This window comes from Rissa tridactyla, chromosome 4 (assembly GCF_028500815.1).
Source record: "Rissa tridactyla isolate bRisTri1 chromosome 4, bRisTri1.patW.cur.20221130, whole genome shotgun sequence".
Classification (NCBI taxonomy): Eukaryota; Metazoa; Chordata; class Aves; order Charadriiformes; family Laridae; genus Rissa; species Rissa tridactyla.
In genome coordinates, this window is record NC_071469.1 from 29,585,756 (window position 1) to 29,607,017 (window position 21,262).

The 21,262-nt window shown below is 53.1% G+C and overlaps 1 protein-coding gene across 8 annotated transcripts; it reads left to right on the top strand.

The window, feature by feature from the left end:
* Positions 1-5,152: 5,152 nt before the first annotated feature.
* On the top strand, positions 5,153-21,153 carry ABCD4 (ATP binding cassette subfamily D member 4). 8 transcript variants are annotated; one of them, XM_054200276.1, is made up of 19 exons: positions 5,153-5,181; positions 5,427-5,551; positions 5,686-5,813; positions 6,042-6,181; positions 9,389-9,505; positions 9,765-9,890; positions 10,750-10,800; positions 13,378-13,472; positions 14,462-14,583; positions 15,461-15,552; positions 15,717-15,806; positions 16,075-16,283; positions 16,584-16,675; positions 16,887-16,923; positions 18,120-18,169; positions 18,517-18,569; positions 18,930-19,006; positions 20,181-20,296; positions 20,464-21,151. In XM_054200276.1, the coding sequence occupies exons 1-19, from the start codon at positions 5,165-5,167 to the stop codon at positions 20,608-20,610; spliced, it is 1,884 nt and encodes a 627-aa protein (XP_054056251.1). In that variant the 5' UTR covers positions 5,153-5,164; the 3' UTR covers positions 20,611-21,151. The 8 variants fall into 8 exon arrangements, with proteins under 8 accessions (XP_054056251.1, XP_054056252.1, XP_054056249.1 ...); XM_054200277.1 differs by having other exon boundaries at positions 5,160-5,270; XM_054200274.1 differs by having other exon boundaries at positions 5,162-5,298.
* The last annotated feature ends 109 nt before the right edge of the window (positions 21,154-21,262 follow it).

The following is a 21,262-nucleotide window of genomic DNA, read 5'->3' on the forward strand; positions in this document are numbered from 1 at the left end:
GGTGCCCCAGCATCTTTCTCCCTCCAGAGAACTTCGAAGTCATAATCTTCCTTCTGGGAAGTTGGGGGAGCTGGGACTGCTGAGGGGGTGGCAGGACCGAGAGCATGGGGGCTTCCAGGAGAGTCCTAAGCATCTCCTGTCTTGGTTGGGTTTCTCCCCTGTGCCCAGCATTGCTCCAGGAGGAAAGAGCAGAGCTCGCAGCCTGAGATGGCGACAGAAAAGGGGTTGCTGCAGCTGCAGTCTGCCCACCAGTTTTAGGGGCAAGGAAGGGCAAGCGGTTGTGGTGTAACTATGCCCAACGGGGACCTGGAAAACATGGAATCTGTCCCAATTTTTGTAATAACTTCTTCAAACTGAATGACAGAAGTTCCAAAGGGGGTTCACGTTGTCTGGTACTTCTGATTCCCAGCCCTGAAACCATCTCTGAACCCATCTCTGAACCCACTGCCTCGCACCTGTGCTGGAGCCTGTAAAGGGATGCTGAGATAGACAGGCTGCTGGGCTCTGCAGAGAGGTGCTGTGAGGCACCCTCATGCCTGTGCATGCCCCGGGACAATGCTGGGTGCCAGCAGACAGACAATTACAATTTTGTTCAGTTCTGCTTACATCACACGAGAGGGAGAGTGACAAACTATAGGGAGTTTTCAGCCAGGAGCAACGGCGCTGGAGTGATTGAATTATAGGAGACGATGCGAGGAGCAAAATCTATTCAGTGGTGCTGAAGTGAGAACTGGCGGGCAGGGACAGCTGAGTGCATCAACCACAACGAGCAAGAGCAGTTAACAGGGGTGACTTCCCCTGTGTGACCAAGGACAGAGGGCCTGAACTTTAGGACAGCTTGGCAGCAAGGCCCAGACAGGAGTTTTACTCCCCAAGGGAACTGAGGACCTGGCCTGGGCACTAGGTCCCATCTTAGACAAGAGATCAGAGACCTTTAAGGCTCTCCCACACCTTGTCACCCTCTTCCTCTTCAGTGTCTCAGAGCTTGGGGTGGTCCCCCTTCCTCCAGCACCCCTCAGTGCTGCCTCCTTCCCGTCCTGTAGAAAACACGCAGGGCCCCCATTGCTCTTCTCCTCTCTCTGACTTAAGATCCCTCCTTGTGGGACCAGGGGACTTCAGTTCCGTCCCCTGAGAGTCACCCAGAGCACCCTATCCCTCTCCTAATGGTGGCTGCCTCCCAGTTCATCTTCTGGGTGATGTTCAGGACTGTCCAGTCTAATGCACCAGGAGTGCACAGGAGAGCCAGGTCTGCCCATACCCTGTCCTGGGGTGGTAGAGCCCTGACAGTAGGTCCCATCTCTAATTCTCCTCTGCTTGACTCAGGGCTGTTTTCCCTTCTGGCTTCTCTCCAGCTGAGCTCCCTCTTCCTTCCCACTCGGGGAGATGGGAGGGAAGGTTTGAACTTGGTGCTGGTGCTGCTCCCCGAGGAGCTAACCTTGCTCCCTGAGGTTCCCAGGCACACGGGAGGGAATTCAGCATGAAGCACCAAGCACAGTACCACAGCGCCGGGTGAGGACTGGGAATCTTGGCCACATGCTGGGATCCCTGCCATAGGTGGGAGGGGTGGGGGAGAGCTGGGAACTGCAGGAGATTCAAAGTCAAGATCAAAGCATTTCCCTCTGAAGCCCTAACACTCTCCTTCCCTCCCACTTGCACATAAAAGCACTCTGCCCTCAGCAGGCTCTCCTGGGGGAGGGTGGGTGAAGGAGGGGGCTGCTCTCCCCCTTGCTTTTCCTGTGTTACTAATAACTCTTCCCAGAGGTGAAATGGTGAAAATCCTTCCACCCCTCCTCCCCCATGCCTGCTTCTTGCCCGGACCCAAAGGGCCTGAAGCCGTTCCAATGGCTGTGAGTTCATGGCAGACCTGGCCTGCTGTGGGGTGTTACCAGCTGGTGCTGGCACAGGGGAGATGTGGTGAGCAAAGCCTTTGAAGTGTACAGTAGAAAGACACTGTTAGAGGCAAAGCACAAGGAAGAGGGATTGAAAAGAAAGCAGAGCAGTTTGGCCCACAGGAGGGGGAAAGGCTAATTAAGGCACAGAGCGTGGAGGAGGAAAAGGCAGAATCATTAAGATATCACAGCAGGAGCCAGTGGTGGGGCTGGCTCCATGGAGGTTTAAGCCACACCGAGCCTGGCCTCTGCTGTTCGTGCCCCCTCAGTTCTCCATTCCCACCCTCTGCTTTTGGGTGGCACAGGAGTGTGGGGGACTCTGTGGTTGCTGATCCAGCTGAAAATTAGTTGGTTTGGTTCATACTCTAGTACAGACAGAGCTGAAATTCAGGACGGGAGTCGCCATTACCCCTTCCTTACTAAGGATCATAGAGAGGGCTAAAGCTTGTAGGTGATCCTAGACTGAAGAAGCTGCAAGCTCCAGTGAGGACAGGCACATACCAAGAGGCTGGAGACTGGAAACATGGGCAGGAAACCACAGAATCAATTTTGGAAAGCCCAGGAAGGTGATATTCCTCTGGCAGTGCTTCATTATGCAACATTGCACAAACCCGGCAGCATTAAGAAAGACCTGGGATGGGAAACCCGAGGGAAAGCAAGCTGCAGAGTCAAGGCTGCAGTTTTGTGTGTTTTTTTCCGTGGTCACGGCAGCTGCTGCTTGTTTCAGAGAGGGCCCAGGGCCACTCACCCGGCAAAAGCAATGAAAGATGGGTTTGTCAGGCTGCTCCCAACATCCCAGCCCTGCAGGCAGAGAGGGACCCGAGGGAAGCAGCAGCCCCTCCGGGGGACAGTGGGGACCGCGGGGAGGCAGGGGCTGGGAAGCCGGGGTGCGGGAGGGTCTGGACTGGGTCTTCCCCCACCAGTCCCAGGCAGGGGGAAAATGCGTCGGACGGCAGGCAGGGGAGAAGGGGGGGTGGAATGTTTCACACCTAGCAAGCAGGAGCAGATGGGGCTGGGGTTAAACACCACAAGGGATTAACTTGCACTGCCACAAGGAGCCCAGGATTTAGCAAGCCGTGCCCGGCTCTCCCTTCCCGGGGTCCACGGCAGACTGTTTAGTGACGGGTTAGCAATGTGGAGGGGGTTTCTCTTGGGTCTGTAGCTAGTCAGGGAGCGGAGATATGGCCCTGCAGTGTAAACAGAGCCATACAACCCTGCTCAAGTTGTGATTCCCCAGTCCTTTCCCAAACCCTGCCCCCAGGCACACTCTGAAATGGCCATGGTGTTTGCTGGGGGAGAAACGTGAGAAGTAGAGCCAGGGTGCTGTAAAAGATGTAAATGTTTCGTTTCGGGTGCTGAGAGCAGCTCTGAGTGTCTAGGGTACAGCGTCAGTAGGGGGATGGAGAGACATCGAGAAGGCACTTCTCTTTTGTTCGTGATCTTGGCTGCCTTAGGAGGGGTCCCAGGAAAAATCCTGCGGCTGATTCACGAAAGGGAACTCACAGCACGTGCTTTATCAGGTGGTGGTCGTGGGGTGACAGGGACAGGACAAAGGGCAAGGAGGCAGTAGGAGCAATGATTTGCGAAAGACAGTTGTGGCCATCTCATCTCTGTGTCAGATCCCCTGGCTCCCTTGGTGCTGGGAAGCCATTTCATCAGCAGGGGAGGGAAGGGGAGGAATATCCCCTCGCCATAAGGTGAGCGAGGGAGCAAAGGAGTCAGTTCAGTCCTGGTAACCACTGACAAGGTGACACACACAATTGCAACAGCTGCAATACCGCACCGTGAGAGGATGTGACTGCCTAGGAGCAACCGTCACCCAGGTCTGATGCAAGAGCTGAGAAAAAAACCCGATCCTTTTAACATAAAAATTAGTCATCGCTGAGGTCAGGTTTTCAGAGGGCTGATCTCTGCCCTTTGGAGCTTAACCTTTAGGTATGACTGATAGCATTGTGAATTCCAGCAGTAAAAGAGCTGAGAGAAGGGAGATGAGGGCAAGGAGAAAGGGACACTGCTTAGGGACAGGGCCATTTGCTGAGGAAACAGACTGATGCGCCTGCTTTCGTCCCTGCGTGTCTATACTCCAATTTTGTGTTTTGACGTGCCTGGACCCGTGAGCAGGTAGCAGCAGAGCAGTGATGAGGGTGAAGAAAGAGAGGTGTGGAACTGGCAGGAGAACGAAGCTCCTTGGTGTATGGGAAGAGGGACCCATGATGCATGCGCAGAAGCCCAAAGACTCTACAGAAGCAGCAGCAGCATAAACAGTACGGTAGGTGTGGGAGGTGCCTGAGGAAAGCAGGCACTCCAGCTCCAGATTGTAGAATCTCTTATCATCAGACTCATCCAGAAACTTAATTGTGCTGAAACATTTCGTAACCCAGAGTCTGGGTGACTATCCAAACCTGGGGAAAAGAAAAAAAAAAAGGTGGTTTCTGTATTAAACTTGAGATCACTGAGAAGGCAGAGAGGGTCAACTCACTGACACAGCCCATTGCTGCTTTCTTGAAGTCCCTCCCTACCCTCAGCCCGGGGTTTCGCTCTGCCCCGCTCCCTTTCACGCAGCACAGCAGCGAGCACACGCTGCCATTCACCATCACGCTGGGCATCGATGTCTTACCCCGAGATCCCCAGCTTGAGAAACACCCCGCAGACAGTGGCCACCCCAAGTTGTGCTCCCTTTCGAAGCAACCTGAAACTTCACTGCCCACCCCTAAATAACCCAAACGTGCAGGAATCGGCGCTGCTCCTCCTTTCCCGCCTCCCCTGCGACAAGTGGGCAATGCCGGCTGCCCACGGGGACCGTCCCTCAGCCTCTGGCGTCCCCAGAGGGAGCAGCTCACGCCTGTCCAGCTCCTTCCTCAGGAGAAGAGGCGGCAGTGCCCTATTTCTCCTGCTGGGAGGCGGCTCGACGCTGGAGCCGGCCCGGAGGCCATGGCTCTGCCAGACCGCACCCTCCGGGTCTCTGCCGCGGCTGGCGCCGAGCGGGGGCGGCCGGGACACGGCAGCTCAGCCAGCCGGCCGGCTGCGTGAGCAGCCAGGCGGTGAGGAGGCGACGAGGGGACGCGGTAACACCCCGCGGGGCGGCCGCGGGGTCGGGCGGCGCCGGCCTCTCCCCCCCCCGCCACACACACCCTCCCCGAGCCGGCGGGGGGCGCTGTGCCCCGCGGGGGGCGCTGCCGCTCGGGTCGGCGCCCGCGGGGAGAGGCGGCGCTGGCGGGCGGGATCTCTATGGTGACGCCGCACCCGGAAGCGGCGGCGGGCGGGCGGCGGGGCTGATGCAGGGCGAGGAGGGGTGATGAATATTCATGCCGTAGCGACCGACGGGACGGGACCTCGCCCGGGCGAGGATCGGTCGTGAGCTGATGGCGGGAGGCAGCGCCGGTGCGAGGGGCGGTGGGGCCGGCGGCCGGTGAGGAGGGGGCGGGCCGGGGGTGCGTGAGGGGCGGGCTCGGGAGCACCCCCGCGGCCGGGGTCCCGGCGGGGATGTGGGCACCCCCGAGGGCTCACCGCCGGCCCCCGCGTCTCCCTCCGTTGCAGGCCTGGGCCGCGGCTGGACGGGCTGTTCCTGCGGCGCTTCCTGCGGCTGCAGGCCGTCCTCTTCCCCGGCTGGCCCTCCCCGGCCGCCCTGATGTTCCTGACGCTGCTCTGCGTCGCCTTGCTGGGTGAGCCTGGGGTGGTGGGGAGGAGGTGGGGGGGCTGCATCCCCTCCTCTGCTCCCCGTTCCCTTCCCCCCCCCGCCCTTTGCCGTGCCACCGCTGTCCTTCATTTCCTTCCCGTGCTTGCCTCTTTCCTCCAGAGCAGCTGGTTATCTACCAGGTCGGTGTCATCCCCAGCCAGTACTACGAGGTCCTGGGGAACAAGGACTTCTCCGGGTTCAAAACACTGACTGCCGTGGCCCTGACTCTCATCGTAGTGAATTCCACGGTAAGGAGGACACAGCCACAGGCTTCCATGTCTTGGGAGAGGAGGGGAAGGCTGCCCGTGGCTCCTGGCGTGATCCTGGTGACAAAGGGTCTAGATCTGCCCTTGCCCTGTTAGATAGTTACGTGTGGGACGGATCGCTGGTACAAACTGTTAGGTTTTGTTTCATTTTGGGAAATGCTTGTTCTTCTCACTCATCTCTTCCTGTCTGTCTCCTTGCCCTCATTCCAGCTAAAAAGCTTCGACCAGTTTATCTGCAACATGATGTACGTGAACTGGAGAAAATCCCTCACCGAATACCTCCACAGCTGCTACTTCCAGGGCCAGGTCTACTACAGCCTGCACGTGCTGCGTGAGGACATCGATAACCCGTAGGCTGCCTGCAGCTTCTCTCGGCCTCTTGCTTGGCTTCTCGTGGGCTACTCAGTGCCTTTTTCCAGCTTCTCTGTGTCTCTGGGTAGGGGCTTGAGCCCTAGAAGCTTTTGCCATCTAGGCACAAATATCCTCATCTGCCCTGGGTGGGAGGTGGTACCTGTTGCTGGGAGCTCCCATGACTGCTGGTCATGATGGTTTTAGGGGTAGGCTGTTTCTCTTGCGAGGAAAATGGAGGCCGGCAGAACAGGGATCTAGTGCTGCTATAAAACGTGCTGTTGGCAAACTCAACCCTTGACACTCAGTGTGATGTTGCAAAGGACCTGGCTGGAGTCAGAGAGCGCTGCCTCTCCTTGCCTTCATGCAGCAGCGCATGAGGATGATTCCTGTTTTTCTGTTTGAACTTTAGCCATCGGAGTCTCCAGCTGAACACAGTTTTGTTTAGTTGGGTTTTTAGTGGTTTAGATAACTCATGGGAGCCACATCCAGGAAGGGCTTTGCTTTGCACTGTATGAGAGCTGCATTTTCCCTTTTCTGTTCCCAGGAAGGAAATGTCAGGGGTGACTTGAAATATGAGAGAAGGAGGAACATTCAGTCCCTCCTTGCTTATCTCAGCCCACCCGGAGATTCCCTTCCAGTTTGCTTCATGCACTGTCCTGCTTACTGCAGAGCTGCTGATCTACCCAGGCTGTGCAGCAAAGACTGAATGCCTCCCTTCCTCACAACTGCCTGCTGACACTGGCCTGTCCTTGCGCACAGGAAACTGCTGTTCTAGTTACACTCTTTGAAGAGTTAAAGATCCTACATTAGACATCACATGAGAGGTAGAAGCCTTTCTTTTTCCCTCCAGAGTTTAAGGAAGTTATTATTAACTACTTGCTGAAAAACTAGAAACCAGGGGTTAACTTTTTCCAAATTGTCTGGCTTTATACACTTGTTTTGAGACTCCAAGCTCTTCTCCCCTGGAGGGGGCACCCCTGGTCTAGTCACTGCACTAGTGCGATCTCCCATGTTGATGGCACCAGAGGAGACCAAGCCCGAGGTCCCTGTGAGGAATGGCTGTCTTACAGGGACTCCTAACTGTTGGTAGTAGTGGTGACCTCAAGGAACCGAAGCAACCTCTGTACTTCTGCTGCCCAGTGCTCCTGGTTGCCTGTCCTTGCCCCTTTGTTGCACAGCATGGTGGTCTGTGTGGCTGCACAGTGAAATTGTGCTGGGTGTCTCAGATATGTTATTGTCTGTATTGTTTTTCATCCAGACCTGTTCCCTGGCTGCTTCTACAGGCCCAGTGCTAGGAGACAGCTAGTAAGAGCAGCCAGCTGTGCACAGGGGGAGCAGCAAGCAAGGAGGAGGCGTAGCTTGGATCAAACAGCCCTACTGCCAAACAAGAAATCACAGCTTCGTGTTGTGGATGCACTTTCCAGATGCTGTTGGGGTTACTCTCACCATCATTAAATGTACATTTCCGATAGTGTTTTGCAGCAGCATGGAGTTGCAAGGAGAGGTTAAAAAGCCAAGCCTGTCACCAGGGCATGCAGTGCTTCCCAGGCAGCGTAGCACATGGGCCACGGCCAGAAGCTCCTGCATGCCTGTCTTTTCCTTTGGAAGGGGGTGGGGGAGGCACAGGGAAGGGGAGGACAGAGCCCCCTCACCACATGACTATCCTGCTCAGGTTTATTTTTAACCAGGGAATGTGTTCACATTGTGCAGTGAAATGCATGAGATAACTGGGTTGCTCTGCTCCACAGCAATAGAGCCAGCTCTCCTGACCTTAGCAGACCGAATGTGTGGGATTGCTGCGCAGTATTTTTCATTACCACCTTGCTTCTGCTCAAACATCCAGTCTTATTGTTCAGTGTCTTTTTTTGGTGTCACTACAAAAAATCTCTTTATCTAGTGATTCCTTGATGAGAATTTTTTCCCTGCCTCAGGTACTAGGAGTGAACTAGAGCAACAGAGTGATCTCCCATTATGCAGTGCAGACCAAACTGAGTGTTAGGTGCATGGTGTCATCCATCCAGAAGGAATGAAGAGTGGGTTCTGAGTGGCATACAAACACTTGCAGTTCCTAGAAGGGCATTTGAGCTGATGTTTATGTGTTATCATTACATGTTGCTTAATAGCTCGTAAAAAGCAATATCCTGCCATGAGTCCATAGCATGACTTAAATTATAACTTTATGGGAACAATTACAGTCTGAGGAAAAGGAGAAAGTGATGGCTGTAAGGTCAGTCAGGGTGAGAGCTGCCCTGAAATTAAAGCCATTGCTGTTCCAAGACTGCAGAAGAGTTGAGAGTCTGGTTGTACCTGCACTGATGGCTAAGCTGGAGTCCAGCCTTGCTCTTCATTCTGGACTCCAGCATTCACAGTCATGGCCTTTCCACCTGGGCTTAGCACATCAGACTGAAGCCCTCATCCACGTGCTCTGAACAGAGGAGGTGCTGAGAGAGTAAATATGCAGAAATCCTTTCTAGTTAACCCAAGCGCAACTCCTGCTCAGCAGTGGGATGGATGGGACTTGAGGGTCTGTCACCCATGTGCCTGCTGCCGATGGGGTGAAAAGGCTTGGTGCGCTGCTGCCTGCTCTTATGGGATGGGGGTGGGTGGAAGCACTTTCTTCCTTGCAGCAAAGGGACCAGAGGGCATTCCATGCAGAGCGAAGGGACCAGCTATTGTGGAAGACTGGCGTTGATGGAAGCATTTGCAAATATCCAGCAGCTGGCAAAGGCCTGGCTTGTGCCCTAGCCAGTCCTGGTAGCTCTGATGCCTGAGATGCAGCACCAGTACTGAAGAGTACCAGTACTGAGGGAGTCAGTAGTTTTTGGTAGTACAGGGGTGGGTCCAGGAGAGGAGTAAAGGACAATGATGCAGAGACCTTTAGCACAGAGTTGGATAATGTCGTTGAAAGTGGAACAAGGGGTTAATACAAGGAACAAGGTGAAAGTAACAGCAGGAGCTGTTCTTCCTGGGTGCCAGGAAGGCCCTTGGGTGGGTCCTGCTGTGCCATGGAAATTTTCTTTTATGGGGGAACAGAAGTTATGGGGGTACAGGGGGACAGGTGCAGGTCCCTCCCAGGCACGGTTGTTCTCCTGCACCCTGTCCAAAGTTCAGGCAATGAAACAGTCTGGCTTGTGCCCTGTTAGGGAGTTAGTACTGGTTCTTGCTCCTGGGCTTTAACAGTGTCAATGTCTCTTTGTGTTGAGCAGGGACCAGCGTATCAGCCAGGATGTGGAGAGGTTCTGCAGGCAGCTCAGCTCCATGGCCAGCAAGATTGTCATCTCGCCCTTCACACTGGCCTACTACACATACCAGTGCTTCCACAGGTAAAGACCCACCCTGGCCCTGCTTTCATGCCTCTTTCCTATGCTTATTTTTGGAGTTTGGCACTCATGTTACAGCTCCCTTGATCTCTGCACTCCAAAGGGAATTCTGCCTTGTGGGTGCTGGGGTGTGCAGTGCTGGCCCCCAACCTCTGTGAAAGCTGGGAGAGGTGACAGTTGAGGGCTCTGACTGCTTGAGACTGTGGGTGCTGGGGTGTCCTTTGCTTGGATTGTCAGCTAACCTCTCTCTCCTCCTCTGTAGCACAGGCTGGCTAGGCCCGGTGAGCATCTTTGGGTATTTCATCATTGGGACAATTGTCAACAAGGTATTGATGAGCCCAATTGTGTCTAAACTTGTGCAGCAGGAAAAACTGGAAGGGGATTTCAGGTGAGTCCCAGCAGAGCAGCGTTTTCACTGCCTCTTGGCAGCTCCAGTGAAAGCTGCGTTTTTGTCCATGTTCAGTGCTATGTAGGCAGCTACTTCTTTTTTCCGTGACTTTCCCCACACTCAGAGAAACTTGCCTGTGCAGTGCTGCTCCAAAGTCTGCGTACTGAGCCCCCACCACCCCTTTCACTGCTCTGTGTCATGGCAGGCAGTGCCCTTGGTTCAGTCTCATGTTCAGTCTCCAAGCTGCTTGCCTGGTCATTGCTGTTGCTGATGCCTCTGCTAGGGCATTAGATGTTTAGAAGAAAACCGCACATGAAACTTCCTGCAGTTCAATGAACTGCATCTACTGACAGAAATCAGGTTACTGTTTCGCCACCACCTTCATGAAGTGCCCAAAGCAGCACAGTCTTTCCGTATAATCTGGAACTCATCTCCTCCCCTTCCCCTGCAGGGTTGGCTGGGTGTGTGACAGGGCCTTTACAGTTCTCCCTGGGGCTCAGGGCATCCAGGGACAGCAGCAGAAGCTAGTGTGGCACAGGGAGCCCAAACAAGGGCAGTTGCTTGTGGGGATTCTACGGTGGAGATCCTGGGCTAGCAAACAGGAGGCCCAAGGGCTGAGGAGGTGTGCACAGAGTGTGGGATACCAAACACGCCACTGAGCTGTCCCAGAATTGATGTCACCTTGTGCTAAGCCTTGGTCTGTGGTGCCTTTTTGAGCCTGTTGAGTATTTCTGTCAAGAGATGCCTCAGGTCAGTGCTCTGACAGATGCAAGACAAGTTTCCTCTAGCAAGGATGCTGGCTACATAATTCACTGGGCATTTGTGCACAGTCCTGATGATGTTTTTTTGGGTTGTCCAGGTTCAAGCACATGCAGATTCGTGTCAACGCAGAACCAGCTGCTTTCTACAGGTTAGTAGTGTTCATTTCTTTATGCCCTCGTAAAGGTCCTCCCAGCTCGGGGCATCCTTGTTGTATTAATGTATCCCAGAGGAGTCCCAAGTCCTGTTGCTGTAGCTGGAGCTTTCTGGCCTCTCCATCCTGCTGCAGTGTCATACAGCCCTGACAGTCTGTTCTCCTTTGCATTCTGTACATCTTCTGCAGAAATACTCCACAGCAGATGGAGACAACGATTTTTTTCTCTGCCTCCTAACATCCCCAGAGGCCTGATACAGATTCGGTGCTGGCTTAGAGCCCATTGCTGATGTTCTGCCAGGTCCTTACCTGGAAGATTGCTTGAGGTCTCATTGCATCTTGTCAGGATGTTCCCCTGCTGACTTGTTACAGGTTGCTTCTGGCCCCATCCTGCTGCTGCTAACCTGCCTGTCTTCTCTGGGCATGTTAGCTGTTGCCTGGCCTCTTTCCCTCTGCGTGCTCCTCTAGGTCAGTCTGTGCCCTGACCCTGCCAATGCTGTACAGCTACTTTCCAAATTTGCTCAGTGCCATTTACTCCAGAGCTGAGCACACAGTCAGGAGTGCAGCAGCACTTCCCTGCTTAGTGATGTCCTCAAGTCTGTTGAGCCTCTGCTTGAAGCCTTTAAGGTGCTTCACAGAAATGGCTGGAACCCACAAAAGGGCCACGATTTTACTGTAGCTTGTGTTGGGGTGCCTGGTCGGTGGCAGGAGGTCATTGCTTCTTTCTTGTCCCGTGTCTGCCTTTGCCCTGTGCATTGTGAAATCACACCACTTCTAGGAATTTAAGCAAGCAGCAACTGTTCTGTCTCTGGTCGTCCCTACCTGTGATCTGTATTTGGCTCCTTCATGCTGTAATGACTGAGCATTTCAAGTGTCGTCGTGCTGTCCCCAAAGTGGTTTGATTCAAAATCGCCGATTTCATAAAGAGTTATATTGACAGGCATGAAACTCTGATTTAAATAACTGAAATCAATCCTGGTTTGCGTTGGCAAGTTTATTTCTTTGTGGACTGGTTGATGATAATTTTTCTTAATGGAGAAGATACTCTAACTACGTGCCCTTATTTAAGCTACAGTACTTTTCCAGGCAATTTTGAAGTTTTTTATTCTAAGTAGAAAATGGAAAGTGAGTTGTTACACCAGAAGACAGAGTGTCTTACTTCAATACAGCTCACTAGTAGAAAAGCTTTACTTGGTGGGAAACTAGAATTTAATTTAATTGCACAAACCCAGGCATTTTCATGGTATGAATCTTAATTAAAAATAAAGGAATTTTTAAAAAGATTGCGTTCCTAGAATCCTGCAAGAGGAGGAGCACATGGTGAGTGTCTAGTTTTGATTGTCGGACTTCTCTAGCTTGTAGAAGCTGTTAGATCTTGTCCTCTTGCACCTGCCTAACCATTGTTTTGGTAAAGGAAGAAACAAAACCTGAGCACTGTCACCTTTTTACTTCTCATCTGCAAAAGAAATAATATCTCTGGTCCCCAGTGCCTTCCTCGCCTTTAATTCCTTGTGTCCAAGGCTTTGTCCTTACCAAATACTCAGCAGCAAAGATTGTAGCTCAGTAGTTATCTGAGATGAGTTGTAGGGCAGTAATGCCAAATTGAATTCTAACTGGAGGTATTTTTGAGAAAGAAAATGTATTTTTCTAAGAACTGAGAATCTTTAGAGCTGAGACTCTTGAAAAATCTTAATTTGTATTTTTTGTGCAGCTCCTGGCCCTATCTGCTCAGGCCCTAGTGACTCCCCCATTGCGTGAACCGTGGTGGGAGCGTGGGTGTGTGCTGGGCACAAGTGTGTGTTGGGTGGCAGGGGCAATAGCTGCTGCAGCAGGTGGGAGTCTGGAGCAAGATGTGAAGCTCTCTCTGCATTTTGCCACCTGAGGGCAGCCCAGCCCTTGTGAAGGAGCAGAAGGAGCTGCCACGCTTGCTGAAGGTGGTGGTTTAGAGCCGAGATGTGCCTCCTTGCTACTGGCTCAGCCTGGCCGTGGGAGCATCACCACTAGCTTGGGTGGTGGGGGACCCGCTGATGCCTGCAGAGATACCCCTGGGAAAGGAGGGGCCTGTGGAGCTGGGCTCACCCATGCTGGGGGCTGCACTGCTTGGGACTTGTCTGTGTCCCACTCCTCTGTGGTGGGGAAAGGGAAGGGGCAGACTGGGGCTGCTGGCCGCGCAGGTGGTATTGGCTTGCTGTCACCTTGCCTCTGCCCTCTCCTTTCTGGCTACAGCTGTGTAGCGGTGCCATCCCTCTTTTCCAACCAGGCTCTGCTTGGAAGATGTGTGCGACCTTGGGTGTGCATTGCTCCAGGCTGAGGCCTCCCTGACAGTGTCTGGCCTTGCCTCACCTCCTGTATGCAACAGCAGCATCCTCCGGGAGAGATTTGCAGGGCTTCTTGTTTCCTGGTGAAGCTCTTCAGGAAGGCGCTCTTGGCTGTTCAGTTCCCACTCAACAGAGAGCTTGTTGTTTGAAGGCTAAGGTGCCAGACACTTTCCAAGTTTCAGTCCTAAAGCCTGTGCTTCGACTTCATTGCGGCGCTTCTGGGATGTCTGTGGCATGTTGCAATCTTATTTTACAGGGCTGGGCGAGTGGAGCACATGCGCACGAACCGGAGGCTGCAGAGCCTGCTGCAGACCCAGAGGGAGCTGATAGGCAAGGAGCTGTGGCTCTACAGTGAGTGAGGAGTTTGGGGGGTGAAGTGGGGCATGTGATGGCTCTATTGTGGTGGCCCACAGGCTTGGGAACCTTACTGCTAGAGCAGCAGTGCCGGGTTTTCCTCTCCCGCCTCTTGCTAGTGCATGGAAGCCCTGAGGGTGGACAAAGGGTGCCTCCTGCAGTCCTAAGTGGGAATCCTGTTGTGAAAAAGCCTCGCAGAGAGCAAGGTTGTGGAGGACCCAGCTAGGTCAGAGTCGGAGAACACAAGCCTCAGAAAGTAAATCTGCAGGAATCTGTGCTTTTTTTGGGTAGGTTTTCAATGGCTGGGAAGAGAGGGAAGGGCTTGACCTTTGGGGAAGGAGAAGACTCTGTATATGTGGTTGGGAGCTGTGGAAACTTCTTTCCTATAGAGCCTGCCCCTTGAGCATAGTTGACCCCTGAAAATCTCCCTTCTCCCATTGGCACTGGGTCCAGATTTGGGCATTAAATGACCACTGTCAAGACAGCTCGTCTTCGTCTCACCAGCATAGTGAGCTTCTGAGTAATGTAGGGGAGGGAGAGCCCTGAACGCAGGTGTCTCTGTGGGAATTTGGGGTCTTAAGTCTTTGTGCCTGTCCTGTGCTCCAAGACAGACTTCACAGCCGTCTTGTCCCAGAGCTTCCTTTTTGCCCTCCCTCCTGTTTTTTTGTGAGTCAGCCAGGCCCCTGAAGAGTAGAAACAAGTAGGCAAAATGGCTTTTGCGCCATGGTGGTTCCTGAGCTATGTGTCTGGATGATGTTTCTCTGCTCAGAGGCCTGCCCCAAAGTGCTCTTTGCTTGACAAATGTATTTTCACCCTGGTGCTTGTGCTGTCCTGTGAAACGGGTTCTTCTGCTCTGGTGCACTGTGAAGGGCTGAGGCAAGACTGTGCGTCTTCCTCTGACCGGGTTCATGGGCTGCACTTGAGCCTGGCTGGGACAGAAGTTCCCACCCTAACTCACTGTCTTCTCTCAATGTGCTTCTGCCCAGTTGGGATCAACACCTTTGACTACCTGGGCAGCATCCTGAGCTACGTGGTCATTGCCATTCCCATATTTTCTGGGGTCTACGGTGACTTGAGTCCAACAGAGCTCAGCGCCCTCGTTAGCAAGGTGAGCTAAGGGTGATCTCCCAGACCCCATTGTGGAGGGTGATCAGTCACTGAAGGTGGAGGTTTTGTGTCAGGCTGGTGGCATTGGGGCTGGATAACCTGCAGCAACTGACTTTCAGGTTAGCCTGTCCCTGACCATGGTGGCGTGGAAATGGGAGCTTGGAACCAGCTGGTGTATGATTAACCTCAGGGTGAGAGCTGTCAAGGGCACATCTATGTAAGTGTTCCCTAGCTTAGACCTCTGTGTCTAAAAAAAAAAAAAAAAAGGCTGGGAGGTCAGGAAAGCCTCTGGCTTTCAGTAGAGTGGGTGAGGATTGGGTCCATGCAGTGCTGCAAGTCCGGATTATGCCCTGGGCTGCTGCCCATGGTGACCCTGGCCACCTGTGAGGCTGAGCTGGCTTGCATTCACCTTCCTGACTTGACTTGTTCCCAGGTACTCAAAACTGGCTCGTGATAGAGAATGCAGAGCTAAATATAACTAAATGGGCACTGCAGGCTGAGACACCCTGCTCCGAGCCATGTATGGTGCTGGGGCAGGGCTGGTGGCATGGATCTGCACAATTTAGATGGACTGAGTGTGCTGGGCCCTAGGCTGGCCAGCACGCACTCTGCAAACACCATACCTGGGTGGCAGGAGATGTGTCCACCTGGCAAAAACTACTGTATGGAGCAGGAAAGCTGTGCTCCATGCAAATATGGTTGTCATCTCCTTCACTCCCACTGCCCTGGGTGACTTTTCCACCCCTCCTTCGTGTTGCTGGGACTGCTTGACACATCTAAATGTCTAGACTCCTTGGCTGCCTCCTTGCAGTCATAGAGGAAGGGGCAGTGCCCCAACTCAGTGCTGACCCTTGTTTTGACGTGTGATTTCTCCCCAGAATGCCTTTGTTTCCATCTACCTCATTGGCTGCTTCAGCCAACTCATAGATCTCTCCAGCACTGTGAGCGATGTAGCTGGCTACACACACAGGTGAGTTCCTCCACAGGAAGGGGAAGGGCAGGACAAGACTCTGCCCAGGTCTGTGCGAAATAAATAAGAAACACTTGCTTGCGAGCAAGCACAGACAAGTTTGGATATTGTGAGAAGGCTGATGAAGTTGTCCCTGGCGTTCATGCAACCTCTTGTTTATCTAGGATTGGTGAATTGCAGGAGACCTTGCTGAGCCTTGGCAGAAAAAAAAATGATAACTACTCAGAAGCCAAAGCCAGCTGGGATTTGGACAGGTGAGTCTCCTCTCAGCAACCGGCTGGCTTGCAGCTTACGTGCCAGAGTGTGGGGTTGTCACGGGATGGAGGTGGCCCTTGGTGTCACAGCCTGTTGCATGCAGTTGGCGGGAGCAGGCAGTGCTGACAGTGATTTGTCATTCGCGGGGCACGATGGGCAGGGCTGCTGTCACAGTAGCACAGGACATCTAAGGTGCCTGATCTTTGCCAGTCTCAGCATGATTACTTACCCCCAGATCTCTCCTCCTTTGTCTTGGTGGTGGCCCAGCAGCTGTTCTGGGGAGAACCCAGTGCCAAGGGACACAGCTTTCCTTCTGGAGCGGGTGACACTCTCAGTGCCATCCTCTGGCAAGCTACTCATCAAGGACTTGAGCCTCAGGATCTCACAAGGAAACAGCGTGATGATTGTGGGGAACACTGGAACAGGGAAGACATCTCTCCTGAGGGTCCTTGGGGGACTCTGGGAAAGCACACGGGGTAAGGACTGCGGCTCGCCGCAGCCTTCTCTTTCTCAACCATGGCTACCCTGAGTTTGGAAGGGGCGGGCAGTGTGGAGTTGTGAGGCCAGTGCCACCTTGTGATGGTGAATGTTCCACTAATGCGTAGGAGCCACCCATCTGTCTTACATACCTGCTCTGGCTCTCATTGCTTTGTCCTGTGTTGCAAATATACTTTTTTTGTGATTTGTTGGCTACTTCATGGGGCAGGACTGCACAGGGGGTGGTGGGGAGTTGCTGGCTGGCACTGCCAGCTTGGCATGAGTGTGTCTCTGTGCAGGGAGCATCAAGATGCTGACCTGCTTTGGCCCCCGGGGAGTGGTGTTCCTGCCGCAGCGGCCCTTCTTCACTGATGGAAGCCTGCGTGAGCAGGTGAGCGCAGGGACTGTCTCAGCTCTGGCCCCAGCTGTGCTCCCAGCTGTGGTCATGCCCTGCGAACTGGTGTGCTGCAGAAAGGCCTGCAAGAGGGAGGATGCCTATGTCTGCTCCTTCCCTTGTGCCTGAGTTCATGCTGCTGCCGTTGCATCTCTGATAGACTGTGTCCAGCTCCCTCTGACATGGCATCTTTTGCTCTGTTAAACAGGTGATCTATCCGCTGAAGGAGATCTATCCAGTTTCAGGTATGTGGAAATTCATTAGAGCAATTAGCCAATGCTGTAGTGTCAGCCCCCTGTCCCTTACCCAGTGCAGCTTCTCTCATACCATGCCCCATCAGGAGCACTCGTTTATTTCACTTTTTTTGCTCTCTGCTTTTCCCTGGAAGATGTACCTTAGTGTAGGTTAAGGTTAGCTCTGTGTCCCCTCCCTTTTGGGAGGGAACATATTATCTCGATAAGAACATATTCTCTTGATGCAATGAGCACAAGCTGGCCATGCTCTGCACGTTGTGCTAGACATAGGATACATGTTGAGGCACCATGCTGTTGCGATACATCTGACCTGTGTGGTACAACCTGTCTTTGGGCAAGCCATGTTTTCCTTCCTCTCATTTTCCATACACCTCCGCCTTTCGCTGTTCCTCTTTTTCAAATGATGCCCCAGGGCCTCGCATGCTGTTGAGGTCAGACTACACGGATCCTTTCTCTCCCCTGCCCTCTTCCTAAGCCAGACCACATGTGGTCCACTGCAGCTTGCAGATGTCCAGGTTTAAGTTTCTGTCTGAGTGAAGCAGTGTTATGTGCTGCTTTCAAACACTTGGGAGTCACAGTCTTGCAGAGACTAACTGCAGCCATCAGCTACTGTTGTGGCTCTTCAGCAGCTTCAGAGAAGTCCATGGCAAATGCACAGTCCTTCTGCTCAGCTTCCATAGCTGCTGACTGTACCAGCTCAAGTGGATCTTCTGCTCCAGAGCTGGTTCACCCTGAGGTTTTTCCCGTCCCACATAAGATCCTTTTGCTGGCTGTTACCCGAGTCCTGCTCCCAGGACTCCAATACCTGCAGTGGGCAGTCAGCCATAAGAGAGCAGCTGGTGGGCAGGGCCTTGGCAACTGAAGCCTGGATCCTTGTGTTCTGGCTGTGTCTCTCTGTGACCATGAACTGAGCCAAGTCTCAGGTGTATCTGTGGAGCCCAGCTACCTCCTGGTGTGCTGCTCACAGGCATGACCTTTAAGGAAGGTCAGTCTTTGGGAGCTCTCTGTGCCAAAGGTCATGACCTGGTATAATTAAGTGGTCAAGTCATCTACACTGGACCTCAGGAGATCTCCAAACCTTCCCTCCTGTCCCACCGACTTCATCCTTGCAGCTGTGGTCTCAGCACGCATTTTATGTTTTATGTTTATCAGCATACAAGCTTATGTTTTATTGCTTTCTCCCCTAGGGTCTGCAGATGATGAGAGAATTGTGCGATTCCTGGAGCTGGCCGGGCTGGTGAGTCCCTGGTAGTACTGCTGCCTTCTTTCCTGGTGCTGCCAGTGAGGGAAGAAGGGATGAGGTTTTGTGGTAGCACAGCACAGGGGAGTTGGACTAGATGATCTCTAGAGGTCCCTTCCAACTCTGAAGATTCCGTGATTCCGTGACCGTGTGCTGGACACACGCAGGGACATTGTCTGCAGCTGGGACAGGACTGTCCATGGAACAGGCAGAGGAGGAGGGATAAAGAGCAACTGCAGCTCAAGAGGGAGAAGAGAGAGTAGCAGGAAGGGGGTGGTTACGCGCCGGGCTCGGGGTTGACAGGGCTGGGGGCCGTGTTTACAGGTCTGCTGTGCTCTCTGCAGACTGATTTGCTGGAAAGAGCTGGAGGACTGGACAAGCAGGTGGACTGGAACTGGTAAGGGAACTCACCATCTGCATGAATTTGGATGATCCCTCTGGGTGGGGAACACTTCTAAGCAGATGCACATTGCTGCTGGACTGATGAACAGCTGTGTCCAGCTGTGTCCTGTGGGAGATGGGCAGCATACGGGGGCACAGCCTTCATGCCGCAAGCATCAATGCCAACAATCACCAGCCGTGCTTCTCTGCAGGCAGCTGTGCACAGGGGCGCAGAACCAGTCCCAGCGTGGAGCGGGGCATGGGGAACACACAGGGAAAGTTGCTTGCTGGGGTCGCCAATATCAGCAACCATAAGCTCTACAGCAAACGAGCTCTTTTTGTTGAGGGAGATTTTTGAATCTCAACCCTGTTGCAGGTATGACATCCTGTCTCCAGGGGAGATGCAGAGGCTGTCATTTGCACGGCTCTTCTACCTCCAGCCAAAATATGCAGGTGAGTGATTGTGAAAGAAAAAAGGGGGAAAAAAGAAAAGAAAAGGCAGGGGCTTTGGTGTAAAGAGAAGCTGGTACAGAGACAGCTCATGAAATGTCTTCTTTGCTAGGAACATGCTTCATCTTGGCTGTTACTTTAGCAGCATAGCGTGCAGAGGATTCAGGGGTGAAAATATTTCATTATCTGTGTGGAAGGTGGTGAATCAAGAGGCTGTATATAAGACATTCTTTTCTTGGGGAACTAGTGATTAATGCTCTTGGTCCAGGTCCAATGGCACCTGAAGAAGCCCCCTCTCAGCATGCTCACCAGTTGTCACATAAAGAAGCGTGTTAGCTAGGGAGCGTAGTGTCAGCTGCCATATCTGAAGCTTCTAGGGTTGTGGAAGCAATGTGGGGAATTTAGCTGTAATGCAGTAAAAGAAAACAAGGAGAAATGTTCCTGAAAGATCACAGAAGCAGCTCCCATTAGCAGATGGGGCTAATTCCTTTGTGCACCTAGATTGCTAGTGACTGCTGGGGCTGGAGGAGCTGTTGGAGGACTTGTCATGAGGGCCCGGGTGGGTGTCCCTGAACAGAGCCAGTGTCGGTGGCACATAGACACACATAAGTACCTCTCTTCCCCTGAAGCCTGCGGCAGAGCTTGGTGCTGTGTGGGCAGAAGGAATCTGTGGATTGCAAATTAAAAGCTGTAGAGATGGTGTAAACCAAATCAAATTTATCTGCTCCAGATCTGTAGTATTTACCCTTAACTGACAGGAAGGTGCCTCTGGCTGTGCTGGATGCTCCGGGTGGGGTCTGTGCCAGAGGGGTGCACAGGCTGCTGTGCAGCCTGGAGCTCTGGCACACAGCGTGCCTTGAGAAGGTCGTGTCTTGGCTTTCACAACAGGGGTGATGAGGCAGTGGCCAGCAGCTGTTGAGGAAGAGGAATGAGGTGAATGCTGCTGTTTGGGTGGATTCAAGAGCTTGTGAGGAAGGGTAGCTTTCCCAGTTGACTGACACCAGCTGTGCCAGAGGAAAATCAGAGTCCTTAGGCTTCTCCTCACTTGCCTTCTGCAGATGCTCTTGGTGAACTCCAGTTAATATGTGAAATGTTCTTGGTGGTTGTTGCTTTTTTGCCTAGGGGGAGATGGCTGGTCATGAGAGGATTTGTGGGACTTTTACAACTTTTCTCTCAGTGCTAGATGAAGCCACAAGTGCGTTGACAGAAGAGGTGGAGCATGAACTGTACCGTGTGTGCCTTCAGCTGGGCATGACACTGATCAGCGTGGGACACAGGGCCAGCCTGGAAAAGGTGAGATGGGGAGACAGCACCCCACAGCTCCCTGGTGGTGGCAAGATAGGGGAGGTAGAGAAGGGTCCCTGGTGAGCAGAAGGGAGTGACTGAGGCTGGAGAACCTCACTGTGGGAGGACTTGCCATTGTAGAGATATCCCTCAGTCATTGTGTTATTAAATTGCAGTTCCACAGCTGGATTTTGAAACTTCATGGAGAGGGAAGATGGGAGCTCACTCGATGCGAGAAGATGAAGCCAGGGAAGGATGCTGAAAAACAAGCCCTTGTCTGTCCAGCCACAGAACCTGCATGCGCATGGGAGAGCTCTGAATAGCAGACATGGAGCTGCCAAGCCAGCAGCTGTCAACAAGGGATTCATCCAGTGCAAGACCAGTCCTGGATTTTGCTGATGGACACAGAGCCAAGTCTGGGGGCTTCTGCCAGGAGCAGACACATCTATGCCGTCCTTCTCCCAGCCCCTTTCTCTTGCTTCCCTGTCTCTCATGGGGGAAAGGGCTGAGCTGCTAGGGTGTCCAAAGAGAACACACTGCCTCATGGGGCTTGTAGAAGCAACGGCAAGAGGAACCTCCACTTGTCCAGGATGCACTGGTGTGAGGCTAGGATGCAGCCTCCTGTTCTGCCCTCTGTGCCTTGCTGGGACCTCTGTCTCTTTGATACACAGCCCTGCAGAACAGACTTCTCTACCTGTGGCTCTGTTGAGGGTTGTGCTCCCAAGCAGGCGCCAAGGGATGCACTGTAAGGGGAAGAAAATGCTGGCACAGAGAAGGGGCATGTCTCTGCTCCCCTTATGACACAGGGTTACAAGTCAAAGGAACATTTTTGTATTAAAATCTGGGGCCTGTTTTCCAACTATGTTTATGCAGAAGAGTCAGTGTTTGTTAACCAGATTGCTGCATCTTTTCCTACTGGGGTTTGCTTTGTAGATGCTTGTATATTGGCAGTGGTCCTGAACTAGATTATTGCTG